Source organism: Colletotrichum abscissum (genome assembly GCF_030869225.1).
Source record: "Colletotrichum abscissum strain IMI 504890 chromosome Unknown Scaffold_12.1, whole genome shotgun sequence".
NCBI lineage: Eukaryota > Fungi > Ascomycota > Sordariomycetes > Glomerellales > Glomerellaceae > Colletotrichum > Colletotrichum abscissum.
The window spans coordinates 938,663-966,406 of NW_026850010.1; the positions used below are offsets into that span (position 1 = coordinate 938,663).

General features: G+C 52.8%; 8 protein-coding genes across 8 annotated transcripts; 4 read left to right on the plus strand and 4 right to left on the minus strand.

Annotated features, from left to right (window-relative positions):
* Positions 1-1,301: 1,301 nt before the first annotated feature.
* CABS01_06040 (uncharacterized protein) lies at positions 1,302-2,352 on the minus strand (the record flags this gene model as incomplete). The annotated part of the gene is made up of 2 exons (XM_060539407.1): positions 1,302-2,146; positions 2,274-2,352. 2 exons carry the CDS (start codon positions 2,350-2,352, stop codon positions 1,302-1,304), a joined length of 924 nt encoding a protein of 307 aa, XP_060404802.1.
* A 2,310-nt stretch (positions 2,353-4,662) lies between these two features.
* CABS01_06041 (RNA recognition domain-containing protein) lies at positions 4,663-5,934 on the plus strand (the record flags this gene model as incomplete). The annotated part of the gene is made up of 1 exon (XM_060539408.1): positions 4,663-5,934. The coding sequence occupies one exon, from the start codon at positions 4,663-4,665 to the stop codon at positions 5,932-5,934; it is 1,272 nt and encodes a 423-aa protein (XP_060404803.1).
* A 315-nt stretch (positions 5,935-6,249) lies between these two features.
* On the plus strand, positions 6,250-7,718 carry CABS01_06042 (uncharacterized protein; the record flags this gene model as incomplete). Its single annotated transcript, XM_060539409.1, has 4 exons — positions 6,250-6,318; positions 6,396-6,800; positions 6,875-7,213; positions 7,305-7,718. The coding sequence occupies 4 exons, from the start codon at positions 6,250-6,252 to the stop codon at positions 7,716-7,718; spliced, it is 1,227 nt and encodes a 408-aa protein (XP_060404804.1).
* A 538-nt stretch (positions 7,719-8,256) lies between these two features.
* Positions 8,257-12,883, plus strand: CABS01_06043 (pfs domain-containing protein; the record flags this gene model as incomplete). The annotated part of the gene is made up of 5 exons (XM_060539410.1): positions 8,257-8,349; positions 8,402-9,602; positions 9,656-10,514; positions 10,566-12,753; positions 12,839-12,883. The coding sequence occupies 5 exons, from the start codon at positions 8,257-8,259 to the stop codon at positions 12,881-12,883; spliced, it is 4,386 nt and encodes a 1,461-aa protein (XP_060404805.1).
* A 478-nt stretch (positions 12,884-13,361) lies between these two features.
* Positions 13,362-15,215, minus strand: CABS01_06044 (methionine aminopeptidase; the record flags this gene model as incomplete). Its single annotated transcript, XM_060539411.1, has 6 exons — positions 13,362-13,418; positions 13,484-13,570; positions 13,631-13,795; positions 13,899-14,162; positions 14,245-15,095; positions 15,173-15,215. The coding sequence occupies 6 exons, from the start codon at positions 15,213-15,215 to the stop codon at positions 13,362-13,364; spliced, it is 1,467 nt and encodes a 488-aa protein (XP_060404806.1).
* Positions 15,216-15,956: 741 nt separating this feature from the next.
* CABS01_06045 (uncharacterized protein) lies at positions 15,957-19,353 on the minus strand (the record flags this gene model as incomplete). Its single annotated transcript, XM_060539412.1, has 2 exons — positions 15,957-19,044; positions 19,118-19,353. The coding sequence occupies 2 exons, from the start codon at positions 19,351-19,353 to the stop codon at positions 15,957-15,959; spliced, it is 3,324 nt and encodes a 1,107-aa protein (XP_060404807.1).
* Positions 19,354-24,171: 4,818 nt separating this feature from the next.
* Positions 24,172-25,431, minus strand: CABS01_06046 (SIS domain-containing protein; the record flags this gene model as incomplete). The annotated part of the gene is made up of 1 exon (XM_060539413.1): positions 24,172-25,431. One exon carries the CDS (start codon positions 25,429-25,431, stop codon positions 24,172-24,174), a length of 1,260 nt encoding a protein of 419 aa, XP_060404808.1.
* A 1,893-nt stretch (positions 25,432-27,324) lies between these two features.
* CABS01_06047 (uncharacterized protein) lies at positions 27,325-27,495 on the plus strand (the record flags this gene model as incomplete). The annotated part of the gene is made up of 1 exon (XM_060539414.1): positions 27,325-27,495. A coding segment is annotated over one exon (171 nt), but the record flags the coding sequence as incomplete, so codon positions are not given.
* Between the last annotated feature and the right edge of the window lie 249 nt (positions 27,496-27,744).

Sequence of the window (27,744 nt, forward strand, 5' to 3'; positions counted from 1 at the left end):
CTCATCCAGAAGGGTTTAGTCTGTTGCTCAGACCACACAACACACGATACACGATACACACCCAAATGGAAAAAAAAAATGAAGTTGAACAGGGACAGTCCACGAGAAACATCAGAGGGAGAGGGGGAGAGGAGGTCGGACTGCTTTGGTGTAACATGACCAAAGCGCACGAACAGGCAAAAGAAAACGAGTAATCACAATGTATTGACCAGACGTCTCATCGGGCCTGGGGTTCTCGCTCATAAGGTAGTTGGCAGAGGGCAGAAAAGAGGCGGCCCAGGAAGAACGGCGACGATAATGAGGAACTGTCTACGGCTATCCCGGGCTCGGCATTTGTTAAAGGCTGACGATGATCAGGCACGCAAAGAGGAGAGGGGTTGCATCATGATGACCACCCATACGAATTTGCCCGTACAAAGGTATCTCATCATCAGAGGGCAATTTCTCTTATGAATATAGGTGTTTGTCAATGCCAAACAGACAAACATGCAACCTGCAACAATGCTGCAGGCCTTTAGCTTCCTCGAGTTATAAAGGAGAACGCATGTGGCCATCGCGGATGTCACCGACTCAGTGGGCAGTTGAAACAGATGAGCCGTCTTGGATGCACGCAAACTGAGCGACTCGTGGGACACGTACGCTTGCATGGATACAACGTGCTAATACCTTAATTTCATGCTACACTAACACATGAGGTAGCCAACTGCTGTGAAACCGTTATCTGCTCTGCACGACTCAAGTGTGAACTCGTTTCTTCTCATAACGAGATGCCTCTCTCTCACACTCGTCCTCAATCAACCCACACAGCGTCTCCGTCAAGGGTGATAATTATAAGCCATGAGTGGACTGAACTCTCCCAAGCGGGCGGGATCATCGATTGCTTGCTGTCCCCAAGATGCTGTCCCTGAAACATAAGAAAACCAAAACTAACTACCTACATGCAAAGCGCGTGACTCGATTTCCTCGTCAACCGCAGGAAGAGGATGGGGGATCGAAAAACCCCAACTCTCAACCACGAGAAGACTCGCAACTAGCGTCAGGAAAGGGATATCATCAAATCAACGAAAAGTGACAAAACGCCGCCCAACCCCTCGTGGTCCTGACAGAAAATGTGTCCGTGGAACCCAAAAGTCTATGCCCGTTGCCGTCCCATGCTGAATGAAGTAAAGAAGGAAGTAAGCCGTCGTTATAGTCGTCGTGATATGTTCAGTGGGTGCCGCCGACCGTGGCCGATGTCGCGGCGATGCTTATTATTTGACGTTCGGATGATTTTGTTCTTTCGTCGTTCCAGTCTCAGATTTCTACCAAGGTCCGACACGCACAGGTGCGCCATATGTGCCAGACATGAGCTGGTTGAGGATTGAGTTCGGATCCGAGGATTGGTTTCCGGGCTGTTGACCATTGGAGCCCCCGTTCGCCATCCAGCTGACGCTCGCCGCCATAGCATTCATTGCCGTGCCCATGCGTCCGCCCGAGATCTCGTGGTGTTTCGCCAGGGTCTGGTCCCATCCTCCAGTGTGCAGACTCAGACCGCCCCCGCGCTTAGCAGCCTCGTTGATGACCAGGGCCCAGGCCTTTGCAATTTCGTCATATGCGCTTTCCTTGTGGTGTCGATATTGTTGCGGCTCCCAGTCCGGAAGGGCGTGGATAATCTTGGTGGCTCCGTCCAGATATTGCAGCGAGACAGTGGCCTGGTTCTCGTTGGGAGGGAGATATTGCGGGGTGAAGTCAAGTAGTGCATCGATAAGAGCCGTCAAGGGGGCCTTAACCCGGTAGTAGGTGTAGTCGGCACTAGTTTCTCCGTATGGAATGGCGGCCTTCACCTTGTCCTGGTACTCTTGCAAAACGCCGTGTGCAGCGGCGACTGTCGGGCGAGGGGCACTGCTAACAACCTCCTGGCCGATGTCAGGGTGACGCTCGCAGATTCGCTCGAGAACGGTTCGCAATGCGGTCGGGTCCAGAGTCTCCAGGAGTCGGGGGAGGGTGAGTGGGCGGCCGACCAGTTCATTCGAGCGAACCTTTTTCGACGGGCGCTGAAGTTGTCTTGATGAGGTGGACGGGGAGCTTCGGGGAGAGAGGGACATCTCATCGCCTTCCTCGTCAGCCTTGCGCTTGCGGCTGGTGGCCATGTTGTGAAATGGGCTCACTGTTAAGGATTAGCGTCAGGATGCACGAGTCGTCGGGTAGCGGTTGCGAAACGAAATCGAGATTTGTCTTTCGCCCCATGCTACGCCAGCCCAGGGAGGGAACACAGCGACGAGGGAAATACTCACAAGAACGAGAGGGAGAAATGCGGTTGGGGTCGTGGGGATGTTGGAAGAGAGGCGGTTGTGGTGACAACAACACATTCATGTTGTGATTGAATTCGAAAGATCGGGGAGTCGGAGTCGGGCGGGAGGTTTCCTGCTTTTTGACTCTGGCTGACGACGACGGTTGCGACCAAAAAGGACGACGGCGACGACGACAACAATCTAGGTGCGACCAGATGCTCGAGTTGCTTTGATTGAAGATGAGTCGGTCGGGCGGTAAGTGTCGGGAAGAAGACGGGAGGACGGCTTCTTGTTTGGATTGATTGTTGTGGGCTTTGTGTGAAGAGGGTGAATGTGAGGGGAAAGAAGAGCAGTTGGCAGAAGGATTTGGGCAAAGGAGAAGAAGGACGATGGAGGCGAACGGAGCGAGGGATAGCACCCGCTGCACACCTGAGGAAGCGAAGGGGACTGGAGAAAAGGGAAAAAAAAGGACCTTTTCCTCTTCCAGTGCTTGTACCGCACCTCGCGCCTTCTTTACAGTGATACTAAGCTGCTGGGGACTAACCTGGTAGGCTTGGGCCTGCTGGACCTTGCTCAGATGGCGGCGTGGGATTTGTTGCTGCAAGCCTGCAACTGGGTCACTGGATCGCTGGAACCACCTAGACCCAGCTAAGCAACGTGCGTTGGCTGGATGGGATGCCCACCTAACCCACTCTCTGTGCCGAGTTGCAGGCCTACAGGCTGCCCGAGTAGAGAGGAATGCTCGAAAAGGGTTTGGATACGAATATAGATCCAGAGATGTGCTAGGGATTGGACTGCATTCATAGTAGCTTGCAGATGTCCGCGTACTACGAGTAAGTAGAGAGAGGAACCTACAGTACCTCGAGAAAGAGGGTGCGGCGCCGCTGGGTCGAGCTGCTGCAAGCCGCCTGTGAAATTAAACAGAAGCGGTCAAGGGCCCGATGGATGCCCTATGCCGAAACAGCAGGCACCATCCACCAATTGTAAGAATGTACAGATACTTACGGTACCTTGAGAAGGCACACGACCACACCTTACCGAGGCGGCATTGGTTGTCACTCCTGCACTCTGCGAGTTGTTGTGACAGGGGGGCAGCGGGATGGCGGCCACTGGGCGGTTTCGTCTGGGCGACTGGCGGATCTCATTCGTCGGGAATCGCCCGCACGTGAGTGGATGATGGAGGGCGCCAATCCGGCGGCGTTGGCGCCTCTACTACTGGTGGGGGGCTGTCTCTGACTATTTTTTTCCCTCTCCCTCTCTCCCTCTTGAGTCGGGAGTCTCACTCTGAAGACCGGGTACCTTGGCTTACTAGTCACAAGTCACCGGTACAACTCTCCACTCTCTCTTCTCTTCAGCCTCCTTTTCAGCTGACTTTGATACCTCGCACACTCACCGGAAGTAGAGTACCTTATTCTAGGGTAATATCTCAAGTGGCTGCGAACTGTCAAAGCACAATAACCTTCGGTAGTGATTGAATATGGCTTGTCAGACAGACTTCGGCGGCGTCGACAAGCCAATGGATGCTCATCTCAACTCTCTACAGATACCCAAGCAAAAAAGCACTTTAGGTAAAGTAAAGTAAGCGGGTCGCGGGTGGCCCCATTCGCATCATCATCCATGAACCCCTTCCAACCCCTCTAACCTTCTTCAGCGTCCCTTGATGGCAGAGAACCTGGAACTCCCCGGCCACAAAGTGGATGCCCCTCATTGTCCTTGACGACAAGTCCTTAGGTGGCACTCTATTCCTCATTTGCGCCGGGTTACATTGAGCCGCAATGCTCTCTTCTGAATCAAAACAAGACAAACCGACCCGGACGAGAAATGATGACTTACAAACACATCCATACGCATAATCAAAGGGAGAGCAAAAACAGAGACCCAGAAAGACAGAGACACAGATCTGAGGCCCAAGAGAAAAAGTCTCAGTCACCGCTTCTTCTTCTTTTCCCCTTCTGCATCATAATTACGTATCCGCTTCTTAGTCACACGTATAGGACTCAAAGTCCTGCCAAAAATGCAGGGCGCGAGTTTTCGGGCAAAGTGCCAACCTCCTCGACCGCTAGGTAGAATCAGCTATCTGCAGCCCAAGCTGCCACCAAGTACCGCTACATGTCTGGGTACATCCGTCTGACCTTGACCTGTCAAGGTCAGCCTCGGTGAGCAGGCCTCGGCGGCGGGGTGGAGCGGTCGAGACCCGCCAGGTTCCGCCCATGTTCTCTTATCGGCTTATCGATTGTGGTCCAGGAACAAAAAAAAAACTTCTGGGCCCAAGCCAACCAAGGGTCTCAATGCGAGATTCTCACGGTGGTTTCTGGTAAAATCTCGAAATACCCTTTGCCGTTATTGGAGCGCAATCAGTCTTTGAGATCGCATAGCTCCCACAATATTCACAATGGCTACCACCGACTCAAAGAAGCGGTCAAAGGAGACCAAGGCCAAGGCCGAACCCGAGGCCGAAGTTGAAGTCGAAGATGCGCCGTCACAATCCCCCGAGTCGTCCAAGAAGCGCAAATCCACCGCCGCCGTCGAGGAGATCGAGGTTGACCTCGAGGCCCCCGAACCCCCCTCCAAGCGCGCCAAGCGTGCCCTGAAGAAGGGCAAGAAGCTCCCCGTCAAGCTCGACAGCGATGACGAGAGGGAAGCCAAGAAGAAGGAGGAGAAGGAGCAGGCCAAGGCCGCCGCCCGCTCCGAGCACGGCGTGTGGATCGGCAACCTGCCCTTCTTCGTCACCCCCGACGAGCTGCGCCAGTGGCTCATTGACAACTCTGGCGAGATGATCACCAAGGAGTCCATCACGAGATTACATATGCCCACGACGAAGCAGGTCGGCAAGGACAAGCCCTCCAACAAGGGTTTCGCCTACGTCGACTTCAACGATGTCGCACCCAAGGTCGCCGCCATTGCGCTCACCGAGGCCGAGCTGAGCCGTCGTAAGCTCCTCATCAAGGATTCCAAGTCGTTCGAGGGCCGGCCGAAGAAGGAAGAGGAGACCGCTGCCGCCGGTGGCGCCGCCGGTGCGGCCGCGGCCAAGGAGGAGGTGCCCAAGAGCAGCAAAATCTTCATTGGCAACCTGAGCTTCAAGACGACCGACGACGACGTGTGGCAGCACTTTGAAAAGTGCGGGCAGATCGACTGGGTCAAGGTCGCCACCTTTGAGGACACGGGCAAGTGCAAGGGCTACGGCTGGGTCAAGTTCCGCGAGCCCGAGGCCGCCGGCTGGGCTGTCAAGGGCTTCGTCAAGATCAAGGAGGAGATCGAGACGGAGGACGACTTCGTCGCCTCCAAAGATAAGGACGGCGATGACGAGATGGCCGAAGGCGAGGAGGACAAGAAGACGGAGGAGAAGAAGTTCAAGCTGAGAAAATGGTGGGTTAACAAGCTGCTCGGCCGCATGCTCAAGATTGAGCTCGCCGAGGACGACCAGACGAGGTACAAGAAGCGGTTCGGCAAGGACGCGCCCAAGAGGCAGGAGCAGAAGTCCAGGCGGGACGGCGAGGAGGGCGGCGAGGGCGCGGAGGAGGCGACCGAGGAGAGGAAGCCGAGGGCGCCCCGGCCCCCGAAGACGGAGAAGCCCGCGGGCGAGCTCAAGGCGCAGGACGATCTCATGGTTGCGCGGTTGACGGGTACGGCGGCGAAACATACTGGTACCAAAATTACATTTTAGCGAACAAAATCAGACTTGTCGTTCATGAGCAGCATTGCATTCTGTATCTCATGTATCGCGATTACAGGCCGAACCTCTGGGAGAAGTCTACCTGCCTGTGCCGGCCAGTACGAGAACTAACACTTGAACGACTATCTAATGTGTGATCTTTCAGCTTCACGACCTTAAACATGTCTAAAAAGGATCTCATTCGTTGCAGCTCACATCTAGACCGGGCAGAAAAGAGGCCGGCTTCGTCAACCATATCCTATTGGGTGATCACTAGACCATGTCAGCCACCATCTTCAGCTCCAGCTTGAGTGATCTCTACCAACCATGCTATCCCCGCCGCGACCCTGCATTGAGCGGCCATGGCCTCATGGTCATATGGCAAGAGATGCTGAAGTGATTGGTATCGCAGCCTCGTGTTTCTCGTCCTGCTTCAATCATTCATCACAGCTAGATAACACAAACTTGCTTAGGGACAACTTGACGGCCTTCATGCAATGGATATCGAGAGCCTTGTTGATCGCTTAGCCAGGAGGAATGCGTTCCTCATTGGTCTTGTTCGTTGGTACCGACGATTGCATCCCACGCGACCTCACGGCTTCACCATCAATGCCTTCATCGTTGACGGAGTCACGCAGCCTGTTCCGGCACCATACTTCCCCATACTTCTCGGTAGTTGGCGTCTCATGGCCTGTCTCATATTCTGCAACTCGATTGTCGTCTATTCTTTTATCTTCTACTCTGTCTGGTCCAGTCCTAGCCTTGTCATCACCTCCGTTTTAATAGTCCAGGTCATTGCCTTCATCTTTAGGACACTTGGGATAGGAAGCGGCACTTTCACAATCGGATCGCTGCTTTCTAGTGTCGGCCATTACTACGTAAGCTCTGCCCCTGTCTAAATCCTTGTCCCGGTCAATCTACTTCTCAGATACTGACTCATTTTTTAAAAAAGGCCACAAGTTGTCTAGTCTTCGTGTCGAAGGTATCTTCGTTTTGGCCTTCCATCTGGTCATACTTCTGGTTCACCTACTCCCTGTTCGCCATCCGTCGACGACGTTTCTCTCAAAACTATCATGAAGCTTGGAAATTGAAGTACCCTGGGCACTTCATTCCCGTCTTCATCGGACGGCCCGACTGCGTTCGTATTCCACTTCCAGGTCCAGACGAACCTGGGATGGATGACCTTCAGATGTGGAAACATCTCTCCTTCTTCTATCGTTTGGACAGGATCGAGGGCGGATTCTCCCAGGTCCTGCTCCCGAAGGCCCTGATTAGATTCGAGATCGTAGAGGTAAGTGAAAGGACCACTAATCGAACAAGTCCATACAGCATATGATGCGTCCGACGACGGTTTCTAGCTAGATCACTGACACGACACACAGATCACAGACGATATTTACAAGGGACCACTAGTGTCCGTCTTCGATGTCCCCCAGCGAATCTTGAGGCTGGTAGAGAATGAGACTCCGACCAGTGTACCGGCTGGTCATGATCCTCGTAGGGACATACGGGAGCTGCGACGCGCTTCTGTCTACCGGGACCTTGCCCAAGCAGACTCGCTCAAGGGATTGAGGTTCGTGGTTGGATGGGATACCACTCTGATTTCGATAGTCGTTCTGCTGCCGACTATCATTAGTATTGCCACTGCCGTGGCCTGGCCAATTGTTGCGGTTCTGAAGTATGAGGCAGATGTGCAGACAAGCGTTCAGACTGGAGTGACTGTGGGCAGCTTTATCGTCACAGCCGGAGCTCTTTTGATAGGTCTGGTTACACTCTTTGACGCTCTTGCTAAGTGAGAATTGAGGCTCATTTACTCCGACCAACATACGATTACTTTTGAGTATGACATACAACAGCACAGCGCTTGAGGATTTCCGACCGCCCCATAATGTCTGCTGCTCAAGAAGCTTAGAAGACTAAAGACATCCAGCCATGGAGCAGACTCCCTTTATGATATCTTCCGGCGCATATCAAGTAATTCATAGTGCTACTAGTGTACTCTTCTAGAAACCGCTTCTCTCTGCATCGTAATATTCAAAATCATTTGAAAGAACCGTGCATCCGTCATTAGCGGAAAACCGATGTCAAGTATGACCGTTACCACGACTCACATGCAAGAGACAGCCACGAGATACCTGGCTAAGCTAGTTCCAACATGGGTATCTCTTGCACCCCTTGCTGTTTTTCCTCATTGGTTCAGCATGCACATCGCATTGTGCAGGTCCAGGCCAATCATCTTAGCTTTGTGCTTACGTGTTGTGCAGTGAGTGATCAGGCTGGCGGCTACATCCACCATGGGTTTTAATCTGTCTGCAATCACTTTCTTCTCAGACAATGCCACTTCACAGACACATCTGGACCATCCACGACCAACCCGAGTTCACTGTAAAAGTCGAGGAGTCCCTCACTGCTGCGTGGGACCTGTGGGTCCCTCAACGAAAGAATCATGTCAGATCAGATACGACTGCCAAATTTTCAGGCCTATACTATCGGATGGATCGCTGCTCTGGACAAAGAACTCACAGCCGCGCTTGCTATGCTCGACGAAAGACACCAGCAACCAGAGAACTTCGTTCAAAATCAACGAGATACGAACAGCTACTCATGGGGCCGGATCGGTGCTCACAATGTCATCATCGCTTCATTAGCCGAAGGAAGCTATGGTCTTGTATCTGCAGCAACGACCGCGAACAGCATGATTCTCTCGCTTCCGCATATTCGATTCGGTCTCATGGTCGGCATTGGTGCCGGTATTCCTAGGTTAGAAGACGGTATTGACATCCGCCTCGGCGACGTTGTGGTTAGTCGGCCCACCGATGGGTCTTCGGGAGTCATACAATATGACTTGGGGAAGTTGAAGGGAAACGGCGAATTCCAGCGAGTTGGTTCGCTTGCTCCTCCACCGGCAGTCTTGCTCAAAGGGTTAGCAAAGTTGAAAGCTGATCAGCGACTCAATGGCAACCTATTGCCCAGGATCTTAGCTGATGCGCTCAAACTGTTCCCACGGCTGGCCGAACCGCGCGGTAAAGACGCGGCATTCATTCATCAAGGAGCTCAGAACGATCGGCTATTCGCAGCGTCATCGAACCATGTGCCAGCTGGAAAAGTGCAGAGCCCCGTACATTCGAAGGCCCTAATGGGCTTCGCTCAGCTTTCTTACCATTATCTTCACCTTTTAACAGTCTGGATTTGTAGCATGATCGTGTTTCTTCTTCTTTCTCCACGGAGGTCTACAAACGACAGAACCGGTGCTGAATTGGTCCAAAATGGGCAGCTCGGAGGAGGAAGACCTCAAAGCATTACCAAGACTGAAACTTGCGTATACTGCAATCCTGAAGATGAACTCAAAAGAGACGATCGACCCGATGCCAATCCTGAGATTCACTATGGCATCATTGCTTCCGGAAACTCGGTTGTCAAAGATAGCATTTCCCGAGACCAAATCCTACAACAACTAGGGACAGGGTGTCTTTGTTTTGAGATGGAGGCGGCCGGTCTGATGAATGACTTTCCCTGTCTCGTGATCAGAGGAATTTGTGACTACGCAGACAGCCACAAGAACGATAGGTGGCAAAACTATGCGGCGATTGTTGCCGCTGCGTATGCCAAAGAGCTACTGTTAGTAATGGAGGGCATGAATGTGGAACAAACCAGAAAAATTGGAGAGATTATGGGAAAAGGTCAGTAGGCAGCACCTAACGATAGACTTTATTGTTTCTCACGTGTAATTTAGTTTCTCAGATCGAGGCAACCACAAAGGAGACACATCGGAAAGTCGAGCAGTTGACCGCTGGCGATCGTTCCGGCAAAATTCATTCATGGCTTTCCGCACCAGACCCATCGATCGATCACAACAAGGCGTCCAATTTACATCAAGATGGCACGGGCCAGTGGTTTCTTGACACGAACGAGTATCTGTACTGGAAGACAAATCCTGGGTCATCCCTATGGCTGTATGGCGGCCCAGGATGTGGCAAGACGATCCTAAGCTCGACGATCGTCAGAGATCTACAAAACAGCACGAGCATCTGCCTTTATTTCTATTTCACCTTCACGAACACTGAGAAGCAGTTGCTAGACGGTGCAATCCGATCTCTCATAGAACAACTTCATTGCCAGAGCAAGGCTGCTCAAGAATATCTCGACTCGGTCTTCGAATCCAGAGGAGCCAGTTCAGCACAGCCGGACAATGACTCTCTATGTTCATGGTTTAATGCTATGCTTGAGGTAGCCGGTGAAGTCTGGATTGTTCTTGATGCGCTTGATGAACGGGATTTACTTGGCGAATGCCAACAAGGCCAAGCGCTTAAAAATAAAGGGCTGCTACAATGGATCAAAACTCTCCTGCAATCTGAAGGGGCGAAGTATCATATTTTGGTCACAAGTCGCCAAGAAGAAGACATTCGTCGTGTATTGAAAGATATCATTCCCAAGGACATGCAGATTCCTCTGCGGAACAAGTCAGTCAATAAAGACATACGAGCATTCATCCGATCGACACTCAGGACATGGGGCGACCTGCCAGAATGGCGAAACAACAAGTCTTCTCGGGAACAGGTCGAAAAATACCTGAGCGAAAAAGCCGACGGAATGTAAGCAGAAATGTCTCATGTTTGGTTTTACTAGACTGATCAATGCTCTAGGTTTCGCTGGGTATCATGTCAACTTTTTGAACTTCGGCACTGCTTGAATGACGAGGAGCTCCGATCATCCTTGAACTCGCTACCGACGACCTTAGATGAGACTTATGCGAGAATATTGGATAGAATTCCTGCTGTACATCAACAAAAAGCATGGAGAATCTTACAATTTTTGCTCCATTCGGAAGATCCCCTACGTCTGGAGGAAGCCGTCGACATCATCGCAGTATCTCCTGAAGCAAAAAAACACAATCCGAGATTCAATCCCGCATCAAGGCCAGACAAAGACGATTTTTCAATCTACTGCCCTAGCCTGGTCGTGTCTGTCACTAGAACTGTAGGATCCAAGGGGAAGACAGTGCAGACTCTTCAGCTCGCGCATTTCTCGGTAAAAGAATATCTCCTCTCAGACCGCATGGAGACAAAGTTCCCTCGTGCCTTTGAGGAACGCATCGCTAAATCAGTAATGGCGAGAGTATGCCTTGCATACTTATTGAGCATGGATTATAGTCTTCTACCAGCGGAGTTTGGATCTTCGTACCCATTAGCGCCGTATGCTGCGCAGTACTGGGCTCGATATGCTGCTCGAGCGGATTCCGACACCATTGCCCCTCTTGTACGAGAATTCCTTGGTCGGAAGGAATGTTACGAAATTTGTTTTCAGCTTTGCGAATTTGATCTTGATCATATTCATGAAGTGAGATACGAACGCTCATATCGACAGAAACAAAAATGGAATCCCGATCTTTGCCTCGAAGACCACCTCTACGACCGCGAATGCCAGCGCATGAAAGAGGCTGGCAGACTACCAGACATAAGTATGAGTGTAGGGATGCAAACGTATTGCGAGCGGCTGTTTCAAGAAGAGATTGGAGGTCCACTTCATTTGTTCTACTTCTGTGTATTCGAAGGTCTAGTGTTTGCTGTGGAGGAGATCCTGAAGGCAAACCCAGAGCTCATTAACGCCAAAAGTGGAAATGATCTCACAGCTCTTCAAGTCGCTGCCTTGAATGGTCATACAGAGGTTGTGGTAATGCTCCTCGGCAGAGGAGCAAACCTGCATGCAAAGGGTGGACAAAACGGCACCGCTCTTCAAGCCGCCTCACTCAGCGGTCACGAAGATGTTGTGGAAATCCTAATTGATAAGGGAGCCGATCCGAATGTGCAGGGTGGATACCTTGCCACCCCTCTTCAAGCCGCTGCATTGAAAGGCCATCGAGGTATTGTGGCAATCCTCCTTGAAAGAGGAGCGGACTGCAATGCGCAGGGAGGTGAATATGGGACCGCTCTTCAGGCCGCCTCATACAATGGCCATGATGGTCTCGCAAGAATTCTCATTGAAAAGGGAGCAGACTTGAACGCACAAGGCGGGAGGCTTGGTACAGCTCTTGTGGCCGCCTCAAGCCAGGGTCGCAAGGCCACTGTACGACTTCTCATCAAAAAGGGAGCAGATATCAATGCACAGACCAGTGGGTCATATAAAACCGCTCTCTGGGCTGCTGCTTCGAACTTCCATGAAGAAATCGTGGAAATTATGTTCAATGAAGGAGAAGTCGCAAGTTTGTCTTCCACTGGTGCCGAAATCCTGGCTAAACATTGGGAAACCGTGATCGATGTGCTTTGTCGCAAAGGTGTCGAAGTTGGTGAAAGGCCGATGGAAGTGTTGAAGAAATCGGGGAGAATCATCCGCCAGATCAGCCTCATGCTATTCGGCAAGATATCTGATACGGACACAGTTGCATATTTCAGCAATGTTCTTGTCCCAGTTTCTAGAGAAGGGCACCTCGCAATTGCCCAGGCACTGATTGAAAGAGGTGCGAAGATTGATGTCACTGACGCCCACGGAATGAGTGCATTGAGCCTCGCAGCTGCAAATGGACATGAACATGTCGTCAAACTGCTCATTCACCATGAAGCGTTAAGTTTTATCAAAGTCGACTACAGATGCCACCCCTTCTATACTGCATCTTGCGGGAACCATGTCAAGATCATCAAGTTGCTGCCTCTAGACGATATCGGTGCAGACACAGTCTACCAGAGCGTCTTGGCAACACTTAAGCACAACTGCTTTGATGCGGCCGAGGAGCTTCTCAAGCATTTCAACCCCCGTCAAGACCGGCGAGTCAATATACCACAGAATATTCTTCAAGAAGCTCTGCAAAGTGCATGTTACCACGGACGACATCGTCTGGTAAAACTACTGCTTCAGAGTGGAGCATCTGCAAACGGTGGGAATGATAACGGGGCCAGCCTGCTGAAAAGCGTGTGTGCACCAGGATCTGAAGCCCTCGACGGGCTGCGAATCAGTTCGAGGGCGATGATTGCCGACCTACTTCTTCAACATAGTGTGAAAGGTAACACAAAAGAATTTACTATTCGTCCCCTCTTTCTTGATTCATTAGAGAATATCATACCTCTTATCAACACTGTCGCCACTGTGAGAAAGGCGGAGAAAGGCTACATTGCATACACGGTAGTGTTCAAAGTTGTGGAAGGAGGGAAAGTGAGAGTACATGTATCTTAGACATCTCAAGAGGCTTTGGTGTCAAAGGCGCGGAGAGTTCAATACAACTGAATGAAATGAAAGAATGTAAAGGAGTGTTGAACATTTGCAAAAGCATATTGAAAGCGTTGAGGCTCTCCATGGCAGGAACTAATCGCCTCTCTTCGGACGATGGAGCGTTGAGGTCACGTCATCCAATTTGCTACCACGTGTTGAGACGTCACCCGTATTTTCTCGCACAAAACAACATCAAAAAGTCCTCCTTGAAGTCACACTCTGGTTCTTTGTTTCCCTCTTCAATAGTCACTTCCTCGACTGATGATCTCCTTGTTGTTCTCACGGAGTAGGATGGTCTACTTTTGGTCAATCTCTTTAAACGTTCTTCTTGGCAGCCTCACGCTGAGGAATCTCAACTCACATGCTCAAATTGCGCAGATTGAGAGCCCTTAATATCCGCAAGAGGTGCGTACGACTCAAGGATGCCATGAGATTCCAGGGATTTGAGCTGCGAAAGAAAACATGTCAATAAACAATATGAGTGCCACGAGATACGACAGAAACTTACACCAGCCAAGTACCGATCTAGGCCGAGACGATCAAGATATCTGCGGCAGAAGACAATACTTCCGAATTGCTCTTTGATCGTCTTGTACAGACGATTCGCAGATGGGAAGGGCAACTTGACTTGAGCAGGAGCGTCATAATCCAACTTGTATCCATAGATACCGACCTAATCATCGTCGTAAGTCTCCTTCCACAGACTCCCAACGCCAAAAGTATGACGCCAAAGTAGTCACACAGCCAACGATCTTCAGGGAAGGGGAGAAACTCACATCATCATACAACTTCCCACGCCCCGTCGTTCCAAACGTCTCAATCGCAAAGATCTCCCCCTCCTCCATCTTGGTCTGATCATTGTTCTTGATAAAAGGAATCGACTTGCCCGCATGGATCTGGTACCGCGCAATATCATGCGCGCAGATGTTGCGCACCGGCTTGACGGGGTACATCTTGCCGCCGACCTCAACCTCGTAGCTCTCCATCGTCTCCTGGATCGCGGCGCTGACGTCGCAGATGCGGACGTCGATTCCGGCAGTCTGTGACACATACACATCAGCATACGCCTCCTTCCATTCCCAACAAGACCGCAAGTGGAATATCGCGAAGAGGAAGACTGACCTTGATCCCACTCTCCGTAGCATCCCTCACCCCAGCCAACAAACTATCCCACGCCGGATCAAAACTCATGGTAAACGCACTATCCACAATCCACCCGTTCACATGCACCCCAAAATCAACCTTCATCACGTCCTCATACTTTAACACCACATCCTTCTGCCCCGGGTTCGGCGTATAATGCGCAACCTCATGGTTAAGACAAAGCCCCGTAGGGAACCCCATCCCAGCCTTCAACGCATCACCCACCTCCAACCCCTGGTTCCCCAGCAAACTCCTCACCCCGTCCTCGATCCCCGTAGCGATCTCGAGCAGAGTCTGCTTACCGGGCTTCACCGTATCCTGAACCCACTGCCGGACCTGCCGATGAACTTCAGCGGCCTTGCGGTAGTCGTTCAGGAGGCTCGGGTCCTCGAGGTGCGGGCGGGATTGGTACCGCAACTCCGCAGCCGTCGTGCGCGCGGTGTTCATATCCGAGTCCGCACCCGTAGCCGCAGCCGCATCCCGGGCTTTGGTGTAAGCCTGCGCCTCACCGGCCGGGTACGAGCCCGAAGTGAAGAGGTCGCTCAGCGGCACCCTCGGAGGGTCAGATTGCTTCGTAGCAGTCGCCGCGGCAGAAGCCTTCTTCTTCTTCTTTCTGGGCTTTCGTTTCTTCTTCTTGGGTCCATTATCATCGTTGCCATCGTCGTTGTCTGCTGCATTGTTCAGCGATCCGGTGCCAGCGACAACTTCATCTTCGTCGCCATCGTCGCCGTCGTCATCGCCCCCGTCGCCGAGACTGCCGTCCCCGTCACGGGAGAGGTGCACACCGCGCGGCTCCCCGCCGGAAGAAATGCCGGACGAAGTGGGCCCGCCTAAACGACATCAATTAGCATGCTACCACTTGGTCATGAAGGCCAATTAAACAAAGACAGCATTTTGGATTCATTACCATTGCCTCCTGGAATATGGTCTTCGGGTGTCTTTGAACCCATTTCGACATGAAGCCTGTCAGTCGCGAGCGCGTTGTTGAGTAAAGGCCAGCCTCAGTCGTCAAGGGTAGGTGGTGGTGTAAGTCGGCGAGAAATGGTGATCCGGAGAAAATGAGGGGTTAGGTGTAGGAGCTTTTTATGGCTGCAACATTTCGTTGGCGGTGGGATCCCGTTGACCTCGTCAATCGAAGGGCGTCGAATGGAGTTAATCCACTCGAGCATGAACGCAAGTCGTGGCGTGAGATTTCTCCTGAGGTGAGAAGGTGAAGCCGAAGTGGATGGCAAGACTAGACGACGTGGGCACCATTTCCCGAGATAGACACGGATCGGCCTTCCCCAAACATCGTTGTCACCAAAACTACAATTTGAAACCCCAAACCAAATAAGATACCAGTCTCGATACTCGTTTTTAGATCGGGAATTGATGTTGACTTGCCCCATCCCGTAACCTCTCCGAACTTGGGCATGAGCTGTTCAAGGTGATGCTGTGCATCCGAGCTTCTACCTCAAGTCATCACAAATCAATTACGGAGGCGGCAAATCATGAATATGAAGAAATGGAATTCCGGCTGTCTACAGCATTACCAACCCATCGTACCCGACCCCGTAGCCCAAACCGTGTTTCCAGTTCATTCAAAAGAAACCATTCAACACTCAAAGCGTGACCCGTTACCATTATATAGTACAATTACATGGACTCCGTATAAACATCACCCAGTCATTCATACGCCGCATCAACTTCGCCTAGTAGTGACGATGACGCCTGGAGCGCCCGGCGCCAATGTCGATGCGGCTCATTTCCTGCATCAAAGCCCACTCGTTATCGCCATTCGCGCCGCTCATGATAGGCAAGGGGACCTTCGCTGGGATTGGGGGCGCGCCGCCATATCCGCCTCCAGGAGAGCTGCCGTACTGTGGTGCATGGTTCTCGCTGGGGTAGTCCCACGTGCTTGCCCTGGGGAGACGCGGTGGCGTAAAGTCGCTGCCATGATCTTGGTAGTTGTGCGACGAGATAGGGGCTAGGGGACTGGAACCCGCCGGTGATGTTGTAGGCATAGCAGACATGCGCTGCGTCTTCTTTTGCAAGCGGTTCCGACCTCCGCTCGGCGGTGTGCCCGGGACGTGGTAAGGATCTGAACCGTATGTGACCGGCGATGCTTGAGACTGAGGCCGACCTGCAATACGTAATTGCCGACGGCCAGTCGGGGGCATTACCTGAGTAGCAGCTGGTGACGCTCGTGAGCGGACAGAAGCCGTAGCTGGGGTTTTGGGCCCCTTAGGCTCGGGTTCCGGCGCCCATGTGTCCATAGGCAAGTGGTCCGAAGGGTCGATCTCACGTCCATCGTGAGTAATGATCTTCTCATCGGGGTCCGGTCGTGAAACGTTGCTACTGGTAGCCGACAGCGATGGGTTGAGAGCATCGTACGAATCCGGCCCGAAAGGGATGCCAGAGAGCCTCCGATGGTCTGACGGAGGCGGCGCGGGACTAACAGATTTCCGCTTAATGGTGTGATGCGGGTTAGGTGAGGCTCCCCGCGACCTCATGTGCTGTGGGGGCGGCTGAGGCGAAGCTCCTCTTCTATCCATTGTCATGTTCATTGGATTGGGCGATACACCTCTCCTAGTTCCGTGCGGGTTTGGTGATGCGCCTCTTGCCATCATCGGGTTAGGGGACGCACCCCGACCTCTCATCGGATTGGGCGAAACACCCCGTCCACGGTTCATGTCAGGCTGAGGAGCACCGTACGCCACAGAGGAGCGGTGGTTGTATCCTGGTGGAACATAGGACTGGTTCGAGTAGCTTCCGTCGTAACCGAGTGGCTCACTGTGTTGTCTTCCACGAGTTGGGGTAGTCATGCTCTGATCAGTATAGCGCCGTTGTTGACGTCTCTCCTCATAGATGCGTTCCGAGATCTCCTGCGAGACGCTGTGATCGACGCCTGGCACCAAAGAAGCTGGCACAGCGGGCATGCCATGAGCCGTGATCTGCGTTCCACCCAGCTCAGACCTCTGCGAGGTATACTGATTCTGGCTCCGTGAGTGCGAGTGGTAGGATGCTCCGTCCATGGGACTTGGAGCGAAGTCACGAGAGGCAATAGGGGAGGCTTGTTGATGACGAACCATCTCATCGCCCCGGTACGGCTGCGGTGAAGTACTGTAGTGGCCAGGAGAAACATTGCCCCTGCCAGCGAGGACCAGCTCGTCGCCCCTGGGCTGGTAATCTTGCTGGTAATCTGGTTGTGGCGATGTACTATAATGACCAGGAGAAACGGCGCCTCTCCCTGCGAATACCAACTCGTCACCTCTCGGCTGGAACTCAGGTCGTGGGGAGGTACTGTAACGTCCGCCTTGACCCATATCATCCCCTCGGCCATAGCTAGGCTGCGGTGAGTGGCCACGTTGACGAGTTGAGCTGGCACTTCCCCTTCCGCTGATATTCAACGGTGCCGGACTGGGAACCTGGTCGTATCCCTGGTCGTATCCCTGGTCGTATCCCATTTCGTCATACTGTGGTGTATGGGAGTTTCTGCGCCGAGTCATCTCGGTCGACTGATGATGATGCTGCTGCTGCTGCGGTGGCGGCTGGATTTGCTCTTGGCGGTAACTTGGCTCATCGTACTGGGGTGCGCGAGAAATCCTTCTCTGAGCATTGCTCGCGGCTGTGTTGGGCGATTCCGGCACATCTTCGACTGTCGGCTGCATAGACCTATACTCTGCGTGGGCATCGTACGAGTGATGTCTCGGCGGCGCCGAGTCTTGACGATGCTCTTCAGGAGCTGGCAGCGCATTTGTGACCGCAGGTGCTGAATCGAAGCCACGGTATGTGGGGCGTCCAGGGTAGGCTGCCGTAGAAACGGACGCACGATGAGCCTCGTTTCTGAGTACATCTTGCCTCATGGCATTAGCTGGTTTGGGGGGAGTGTCATAAGCTCCCCTCACGACCATGTCTTGTGAGTTTCCGCTGTTGTGCCGACTTCTGTGAGCGGGTGGAGGTGGTGGTCGATCGTCCTCTGCAGGCGAAGCATGGCGCTGGTCTTCCAGATAGAGCATATCACGCGGTGGCTCGGAGCCCTGACGGTAGTGAGCTTGGTTGACAATTTCCTGGGATGAGTATCTCGGGCTGTAGTCCCTCTCGTCATGGTGGGAGCTGGGGCTGTCGTATCGGTCCTGTCTCGGCGTGTGCTGCGGTGTAGTTTCCAAAGGTGGCAAGGCAGCTTGGGGGGAGTGCGCGTGCAAGTCTTGTTGGCTAGACCAAGCATCTGGAGCGGGGCTGGTGTTGTACTCGATGGCTTGCAACGGCGATTGCGTAGGTATCTGAGCGGGCTGTTGCTGTTTGGGGCCCTTGGGCATTGGTCGGGACCCGGAAAGACTGATCTCTGAACCTGTTGGCGTAGGAATGTTCATTTCTTTGGGCCCCCTGGGACCTCCGGTTCGAGGCGGGGTTGGCGCCAGATCCGGGGCTGGGCCGGCGGGTGCTTCACCCGTGAAGGGATCAGATGGCAACGGTCTTCGCTTAATCTGCTTTCGGGGAATGGTACCGCCGTAGTTCTCGGTCGGCTCTGCCTCGACTGGCTTAGGCTTCGCAACTGGCTTCTCGGGTTTCGGTCGCTGGTCATAGTACGTGATCTCCATGCGGACCTCGCCAGCGTATTTGCCCTTGAACGCCAGGTTGCGCCAGATGTCGTTCTGGCCTCCACCCGGTACGATGATGTCCTTGAGGTCGATCCATGTCTCTCCGATGAGATCCGTTTTCTTGTCGTCGTGAAATACGGATACCTTGAGCTGGTAGTAATCTGGTGAGTCGTGTACGGCGAAACGAAGCTCTTGGTCCCTGAGAAGTCAGGGTTAGCAAGTTGTCAATTGTAGAGAGAACGACTTGGTGGAGAAGAGGCAAAAATGGTTACCATCTGGGCGTTTGGCCTCCGCGAATATCTGTCGTGGTCCGCTTTGCTTCCTTGCCGAGGCGGGCGGCGCAGTAGGGATCTTGCTTTCCAATGGTTTTGCGGTTGGGCAGGTTCTTTGCGCGGTCGACAATAGCGACTAAGGTTCCAATCAAGGGGCCGTCAACGGTAGGGTCGGCGAAGATTCCGGCCGTGTGCATCCCATTGAGGGGGTGGACTTTGGATTTGGGTGCCGCCATAGCTGCGGTGTTTTGGCGGTTGCTGTTTGCTGCGCTGTTGTAATAAGTGGTTTGTTTACAAGTTCAAATCCGCTGCGATGATGTGAAGTCGAGAGAAAGGCAATAAACCAGGGCTGCTGATGAGCCCCAGAAGCGAGAAAGAATAGCTCTTCTGATCGAAGCTATTTACATGTGGGTAGAGGAGCCTTTGAAGACGGGTATCAAAACATTCGATGTCGAGGAAAGCAGATGTGACGGTGGAGCGCACCGGTAGCAAGTCGATAAACAAAAGATCAAGATCTTGATGACGACGAACAATGAGAAGGAAAGGAAAGCGAGGACGTAGTCAAACGTGAATCAACGCTTCAGCCGAGGAATGAATGACAGCGGCAGCGGATGTGGTGGAGGAGGAGGAGGAGAAAAGAGGTGGAAGCGTGAGAGAGTGTGTGAGATGAAAAGACACCGAGAGTGTGGTGGTGGTGGTGGTGGGAGCGACACGGCCGGAGCTGAGCAGGTGCGGTGCGACGTTGGCGGGTGATGAATGATGTCGCTCCAGGATTGTTTTTGGCGGCGGGCGACATGGAACTTGCAAAAAGACCATGCCAATTGGAGGGAAAGTGGGGCTGAGTTGTCGAGCCAAGGTATCTCGCCTCACAATGTCTTCGCGAAGCTACCTTGTTGGAACCTACACTTTCCTAGGCTTAGCCCAGGACCTTGGGTAGACACCTCTTACAGCCCTGGACCTGTCGAGTTTCCCAGGTATGAGCTGCTAACCTTCCCGTTTTCTGGCTGCTGGGATGTTAACCGTCCAACCTCAGCCCTCCAAAGTTTTACTATGTGCGCCCTGCGTTTGGCCAGTTCGGCTGGGCTTAACCTGATGTAAGGTATCCATCCGTCAAGATGCTCACATCAAAGGTTCCGTATCAATAGTCATTGAAGCGTCTGCCAGGCGTATCAGGCTGGGTAACTCGACTGCGCCAAGGCACTCCCATCGGCCAGAATTCAGAGGTGGACCGCACTGTGCGTGCAGGGGCCGTCCCAGGGCCGCGCGTGTGGTGGCTGGGCGAATGAGGGGCGACACAGTCCCCACTTGCACTCCACCGCAAACCTGAATTGGGGAATATGTTGTGGCTGGTCGGGCTGGGGCAGATGCCACCAAATGCTGCAACCGCTTGCAACTGTTTCTTACCATGACAGGTTTTTTCCCACCTTCTCAGGTACCAAAGTCCTCTAGGAATCCGGAGCTCGAAATCCAGGCACCATGAACCAAACAAACACCAGAAGCGGCCTTGCCGGGACCCGATGTGAGACGACGGGCCAAGGAGACCGTCATCGTTTTTTTCGGGGTTCAACATGTCAAGTCAAGCGGGGTGGCAGCACCGAGTGACATTTGGCTGGTGCCTGGCAGTCTACATGCTCGGTACAGATACCTCCCCCAGACGAATGCAAATGAAAAGCAGAACCAACAAATCATGCCACTCTTGATTCGGCACTCCATCTTGGGCCGTATCACTCTACGAGAAATCCGGGAGGCTGGCTATGTCTATAGACCTCCAGGCCTTGTCTTTTCTCTTGCGCCCTCATCTCCAAGATTGGCAGGGCTTTCAATACCAGGAACCCCAGGGCATCAAGAGGTTGTCCTCGACCGCTACAGGGTTCATGTGCCGTAGCACAGGGGTACGCGAGCTGAAGAGCAAGGATTCGAGATTCCGAAAAGGCGCCCCTCCCAAACCTTTTTTCTCATCTTGCCGTCATTTCATCGTCTTTACCGCCGGCCGTCTCGCCTCGCTTGACGACAAGCCATGTCGAAGATGCTACCCGAGCCCCCATCAATTGCTTCCCGTGTCTGCTCCGCTGGCGGCAGGGGAAGGGTTTTAAGGTGACCAAGAGGAGAAGCCAATATGGCACTCTCCAACTGTGCCACTCGGAGTACTCTAGGTACATCTTACGGAATATCGAGGATTGGGCCCAAAGCCGTGACTCGCTCCATCGCCCGTGGGCACAGTACGGGGAAAACGCGCACGAAGTACAGTAAAGAGACCACAGACCGATGCAGACGACGTGGTCAAAAAGTTGAAACACGAGATTGAGACCGTTGCATAACTCTGCGCTGTCACTGCACCGCTTGCAGGCTATCAGATGGGTTTCCAAGTGAACAGGTGGTTGGTGTCTCGACTGAGGCAGCTATACCTACAAGTCTGACGTTTCTGAGCTATGATTGCCGCCGCTGATCACCTTACCAGTGCGTTCGCCCTCGAATTTCCAAATTTCTTCGAATTCGACATCTTCGTTCCTATCCGCGGAGCTGAACGAAACTCAATCCGCGTCTTCGGCTCCAAGAGTACTCTATCCGTACGCGAGAACTTCTGCTGCGGACCTCCCATACAGGCCCTCTCCAGCTTTAGCCATGGCCCGCACCTGCAAGCAGGGTACATGCACATCATCCCGGACTGAGCCTCACTGGCTGACGCGCTCAATGGGCCCCAACTCGCCAAAACGCCGCCCCAATGAGAGATTCACAATGGGATTAAAGGCGAAACAAGCAGGCCCGTCAACGTGAAGCATTCCCCAGAAAAGCCCGAAACTACCAATCACAAAGGTTCAACTTCCGCGTTCACGACATCATCTCTGGCTCTACGGCTCCAAAGGCCTTTACGCCAAGAGCTGAACGCTGACGACTACCCGTCCTTCCCCCGCGGGACCAAAATAGAAGCACGAGAATTCAAAAGAACCACAGCGGATCGATCGGCCCGTCACTCATCTTTTAAGCTTTAAACACAAAGAAGAATTCGCGATCTCGTCAAATTCAAAAGATCACCCTTCGCAGTGGGGTCCGGTAGCATGATCACCTCACCCTAGGCACCCAGATGCATCATGTCCAAGAACTACCCGTCGGCATATCACTCCTCCACATCCAAGACGTTCTGGAGACTGAGAGACGCTGCATCGTATATACTTACATAATCCTCCGTGAGGGATCGTGGGATTGCGTACATCATTACGACTCTCCGCAATTGCTGGCCAAGACGTTCTAGACGCTCGTCCGTCCACGCAATGGCATGTAGTATGACGATGAGTCTCGAAAACCCTCAAAATCCATCCTCAGACAACGAGGCATATTTCAATTGTACTACCAGGTAAGTAGACATGCATAACACGTAAGTCTGTCTCAGCCCCAAGAACCTCAGACTATCTCTCAGAGCCGCCACATAAGAAATTCAGCCATGTTTCGTTTCTAGCTCCCAGACGTTTGGTTTCGTCCGCTGTCCTCGGGCCAGCGGTCAGTGGGCAAAGTCCGTCACTTGGGGTTCTACTAGCCCTTTCAAATAGAGGAAACAAAGGGCGCTGCTTGACGTTGCACAGTGTCCGTGTTTTAGTGCCCTTTTTTCTTTGCTTCTCTTGGGAACAATAGAAAGCCGCTAATGTAGTTCGTCTGGTCTTCTTCCTTTTTTTTCCCTCTTCTGCTTTTGGGGGAAAAGCTTCTGGTGCAGCTACCAAGTCTCGTCTCACTTTCCATAGCAACCGGCCTGGGCTAGTGACTTTTTCCCCCGCTGCACGCATCGTTGCTGTGGAAAATGTGTGGTGCGTTAACGGGTTTTGAAGCCATCATCACCACCAGTTCCACCAGAAGGTTTAGATGATACTTTATTGAAAGTCTGCCCCTTGCCTTGATCTAGTTTGCTTCTCTCCATAAATCCCTATTTGATCAGATTGAAGATATGACTCGAGGTTTCTGTTGAGACGGCAACTTCGCTATTGGAGAAGCAGGGTCCTCCTCCATTACTGCAGCTGGCAGCCGATGCTCCGGGTCTCTCCTCTACGGGCACAGGGAGGCTCTCAGCACCCCCACCTCTGCCCGATCACGGCTCATCGCACCCGAAGCCGAAGCCCAACGCCGGCCTCCCGCATTCCTCGGTCGAGTCCGATGCGGAGCGGGAAGGGTGAAGGGGGCGTGGAGGGCCGCTCACACCCAGGCACTCCGCAAACAACAATTAGGCAACCCCCGAGCCCCCATTTAGCTCCCTTTGACATCAATTCCATTCCGATCTTGGGATCCATGAAGTACTTCCAAGTCCCCAGCTCCGTTCAATAGTAACGATAGTTTCTTTCTGCTCGTTGCCATTGCCGCCCAGAATAACAATGCTCTCCACGCACTGTAATGATGGAGTCTCGGGCAAGCTTTCGAAAACTCCAAAGCCCAAAGGTGGATTCATTGACCTGGCTGGGCATCACCGAAGGGAGGCTGGGGACCACTTCTAAATAGAGTTTTTTTTTTTTCCACACATCACATAGGCATTCAGAGTGGGCGTCCCCCGACTTTCTATTACTTTGTACGTAGTACTGCGGAGTACACTCCGAAGGGAGAACTTGGGCTAGACTTGGGTTAGACAGCTTCGATGACGCGCTGAGCTCGTAGGAGGAATGCTGTCTGTAGCTCACCTCAGCTCATCTTCGCAAAGTACCTGATAACTCTGTTTCGTAATGAGGCTGCAGGTAGTTGGGCATCAACCCACAGAGGCAGCATCAACTGAATGAGCGTAGTTTAATAGTCACAAGAGAAAGCTTCGGGAACGCAAAAGGTTGGGCATAGTCGCCATGCCACTCAGCGGACACAATTTTGGCCCTGATCCGGTTTCCCAGCGTCTAAAGATAGTGTCATAAAGCCAACTTCAAGAGGCTAGACATGATTCTCCCAGATGATCTCCGATTAAATGAACGCTCCGTCCGCGTATCGCCAGCATGAGCAGGTGTGAAACGATGAAAAGATTCGTACCCGGTCCAAGCGTCATCCCGAACGGACATACAAGATGCCTACAGTGAAAACCCAAATGCGCCCTCTCAATCTTTCCATTCCAACAGCTTGCCAGCTTCCAAAACGCCAACCATGTCGCCATGGTCCAAAACAGCCAGAAGAGAGTCCGAATTACAAACGTACTCGCCGTCATCCGCGGCGCCTTGCATGCTTCTCACGAAGTCTACGGCACGACGTATCGTTGTCCCGGAAGAGATGGAGAGCATCTCTGCCCTCGGTACCAACAGATGCGGGATGTCTCTCAGAGACCGTGTGAAGTCCACCGTTGCCAACTTCCTAATGCGACTCGGCGATGCTACAGCGTCGCCGACCCGAACCCAGCCTGATGGCGAGTCGTAAGCAGCCCGGAAGAGGTCTGCGCCGACGCTGCTGTCCACGCAAAGGTGTTCCGAGTCATCAATGTCCACCCAGGGAATGGACAAGTCCAGAATTGTCTGAGGTTTCCGGAACGCGGCCCCAATCGCACCACCCGGATGGTTCTTGGAAAACACCTGTGCAACGCTCGAGTGCAGCTCCTGCGCGGCGGCAATGGCAAGCGCGTCGCCGACGGCCAAGGCGACCGTTGTGGACGTTGTCGGAGCCGAGACACCAAATGACGATGTCTCGCTTTCGTGGACTGGTGCTGGGAGAAGGATCGTGTCCGGTCGGAGTTTGATAAGCTCGCACGTGTCAGGTCTCGTATGTCCGGTGAGGATGACTAATGATGACGGCTTGTCCAAGTGTGGTAATAGGCTGAAAAGTTCGGAGGTCTTTCCGGAGAATGTGATGAAGAGAAGAATATCGTGTTTCTGGATAATGCCCAAGTCGCCGTGAAGCGCATCAATCGGGTTCAGAAACACGGATGTGAGTGAAAGGCTGTTGAATGTCGCAACCAACTTGTTCGCAATGTGACCGGACTTTCCGACGCCGGTAATGATGAGCTTTCCCTTTTCACCCTTGTGCCGTGTGATGGCCGCCACTGTTCTGTTGAAGCCGTCCCGAGCAACGGGGTCTGTCTCATATAAGTTGGCGACTGACCTCAGCGCTGCGGCTTCTGTCTTGAGAACGTGTGTTGCGGCATGAAGTCTGTCCTGGATTTTGGCGGAGCTTTCGTCGCTCTCGGGAAGGTCGTCGGGCGATCCGAGGCTGAGTTCTTCCAATTCTTCCAAAAAGCCATCTTCTGGGGGTGAGACTGGTGGTGAAGGAGGCGAGGGAGGTGGAATTGAGTCGCAGTGATTTGCGCCGAGCACAAAGACCGCGCTGTTTTGCACCGGTCGGTGCTCCATGTGATGACGTTGATCACCCATATTGATAAGATAATGTCCTCTTCGTGAGCGGTGACTACCACTACTAATTGCACTTCGTGTATGGGCGCAAAGATCTGTGTCGTCGCTCAATAAGCAAATCGTCAACCTCGTTATCGTTATCGATCAATGTAGACTGGGTATCCGCCGTGGACCAGATTTGTGCGATAAGCTCTTGCTTCGAGTTCCTGGGTCCGAAAAGTGATGGACACTTCTGCGTTTGAAAAGTACCGAAGCTGGGCTTGAATCACCTAAAATTGAGTCGCGGGGAGCAGCAGGAGTCAAGATCAAGGTTGTGAGAAAACTCCATGACGTTCAGGATTCGCAGCTCGGGGGATTATGGGATTTTGTCCGAAGCGCGCGGTCGAGTACAAGAGGAAGAAAACAAAAATGGACTACGTAAGTTATTGTAGAGAGACCGAGGACCCTGCGCTGAAGCGAGGTGACCTTCCCAAACTCACCTTAATTGCTGTCCCCTCCATTCGGGGCTACCCTTGACTTAGCTTCAGGCGTTGTGGGTAGCTCGCCCCGATCCGGTTCCTTGACTGGCCGATAAACCCATCTTTGGTGCGGCATGTCGCGCTTTGGAGGGATGGTTCTGCATGCCCTGCCTCTGGCGTGATCGAACGAAGCGCGGTGAATGGTTCCCGAGAAAGCATGGGTTGGTAATCAGATCCGGGAAGAATAGGCTTGCTAGCCAGGGACGACACAAGCCTTCTTCCATAGGATGAGGACTGTGGACGTAGATGGCGCTCCCACCGCTTCCGGGCAATTGAGTCAGAGCAGACAGACCGAACAAAGATACGGGCGATAAAGAAGCTTTGCCCCAAGCGCGATAGGAGGTCGGCATCACAAGCAGCCCGAGCCTGGTTCTTCTGGTGGGGTTCCGCGAGTCTATGATCCCTCGATGTTTCTCAAGCATGGATTTGGTATATCGATGCGGCCTAGCCTCGCGATGATGCGTGCTTTTGACATATGCCAGAATCGACCACCCCCTTAATATGAAGCTCCGAGTAGACTCTCTATCGTTAATTCCCGCTTGACCGCTTCAGCTGGCTACCTATTGCAGCTGCCTAGCAATGCCGCAAAAGATTCTAGAATACGCTGTCTAGCTGCTGTTGAGATCGTAGATCGGATTTCTGCGGAGATTTCGGTCGAACTTTTTCTAGGGTAAACAGATCGCCCAGGGCACTGACAGCCAGCACCCTGGGCCCTGAGCAATTGACAAGACCGCAAAAGGCCCGGTCTCCGCTCGATGGATGGAGTAGCAATCCGCTCTCGATGCAGAGTATTTTTGAAGGTTGCCGTGACTCTGCAATTGCAGAATTCTCAGCTCTCAGTTTGTGATTTGCGACACAAAGTTTTTCTCGAGGCGCGTGCATCATCAGCCCAACGTTGCTGCTGGTAATCAGCGTGTTCTCTATGAAGATGAAGACTGGAGAATTGTTTGAGAAACAGCGCTTAGCCAATCAAGGTGCCCATAAGCAACACGGTTCTCTAAATCTGAGTGTGCGGGAGTTGAGGATTAGTATAACGGTGATCACTGGTGCAAATGACTCCAGAGCCAACCATAGAGCAGCATCAGGTCTGCGCATCGCCAGTGAAAGTTGATCCCGGACGAACCATGCCGCCTTGGGTATCTTGGGGGTTGCAACTTGCGGATATCATGCTGTGTTGTAAGAATATTTGATAAAGAGCACCTTGAGTCAGTTCTAGAGCCCCAAGGAGCGCAGATCAAAGGATTGCCGCTCATTGTAGTCGCTTTCACAATGCCTAATTCCTTGCGATTATGCAGCTTGGCGCGGCTGTCATCGTGGCCCTGAGCCTCAGTGCCCATGCTTCCCCGCGGCACGGGCACCTTCGAAATGCACCCCGGGCTAGTAAGCCGGAGATATCGTGTGGCCCGAACACATACGGACTCACCGAGGTAAGGTCAGCGGCCAACAGGACACGCCAGCACGTGGAGGCTGTGATAACGGCTGGCAACTCGTGCTGTCCACAGATATAGGTACCGGAAACAGGAAAGGCTTCATTTCCACAGTATCGATAACCTGCACCATTTCGTAGAATTTCCGATGGGGACAAGCGGTGTTGACAAAGGGGGTTGATAATCTGATTTGAGTTCTCGGGTGTCTGGCATTCGACGACGATCGGCGATCTGGCGTAGACTCAATCTCTGGTGCTTGCACAAGCAGACAAGCTAGGCAGGCGTATTCGTATCATGCCAAGGCAGCTTATGGGCAGGGCTTCGTTGTGGTGGGAGCAGGGTGAATTATTCTTTGAGGCTGGGCTTGAGCTGATGGAAAGACGGTAGAT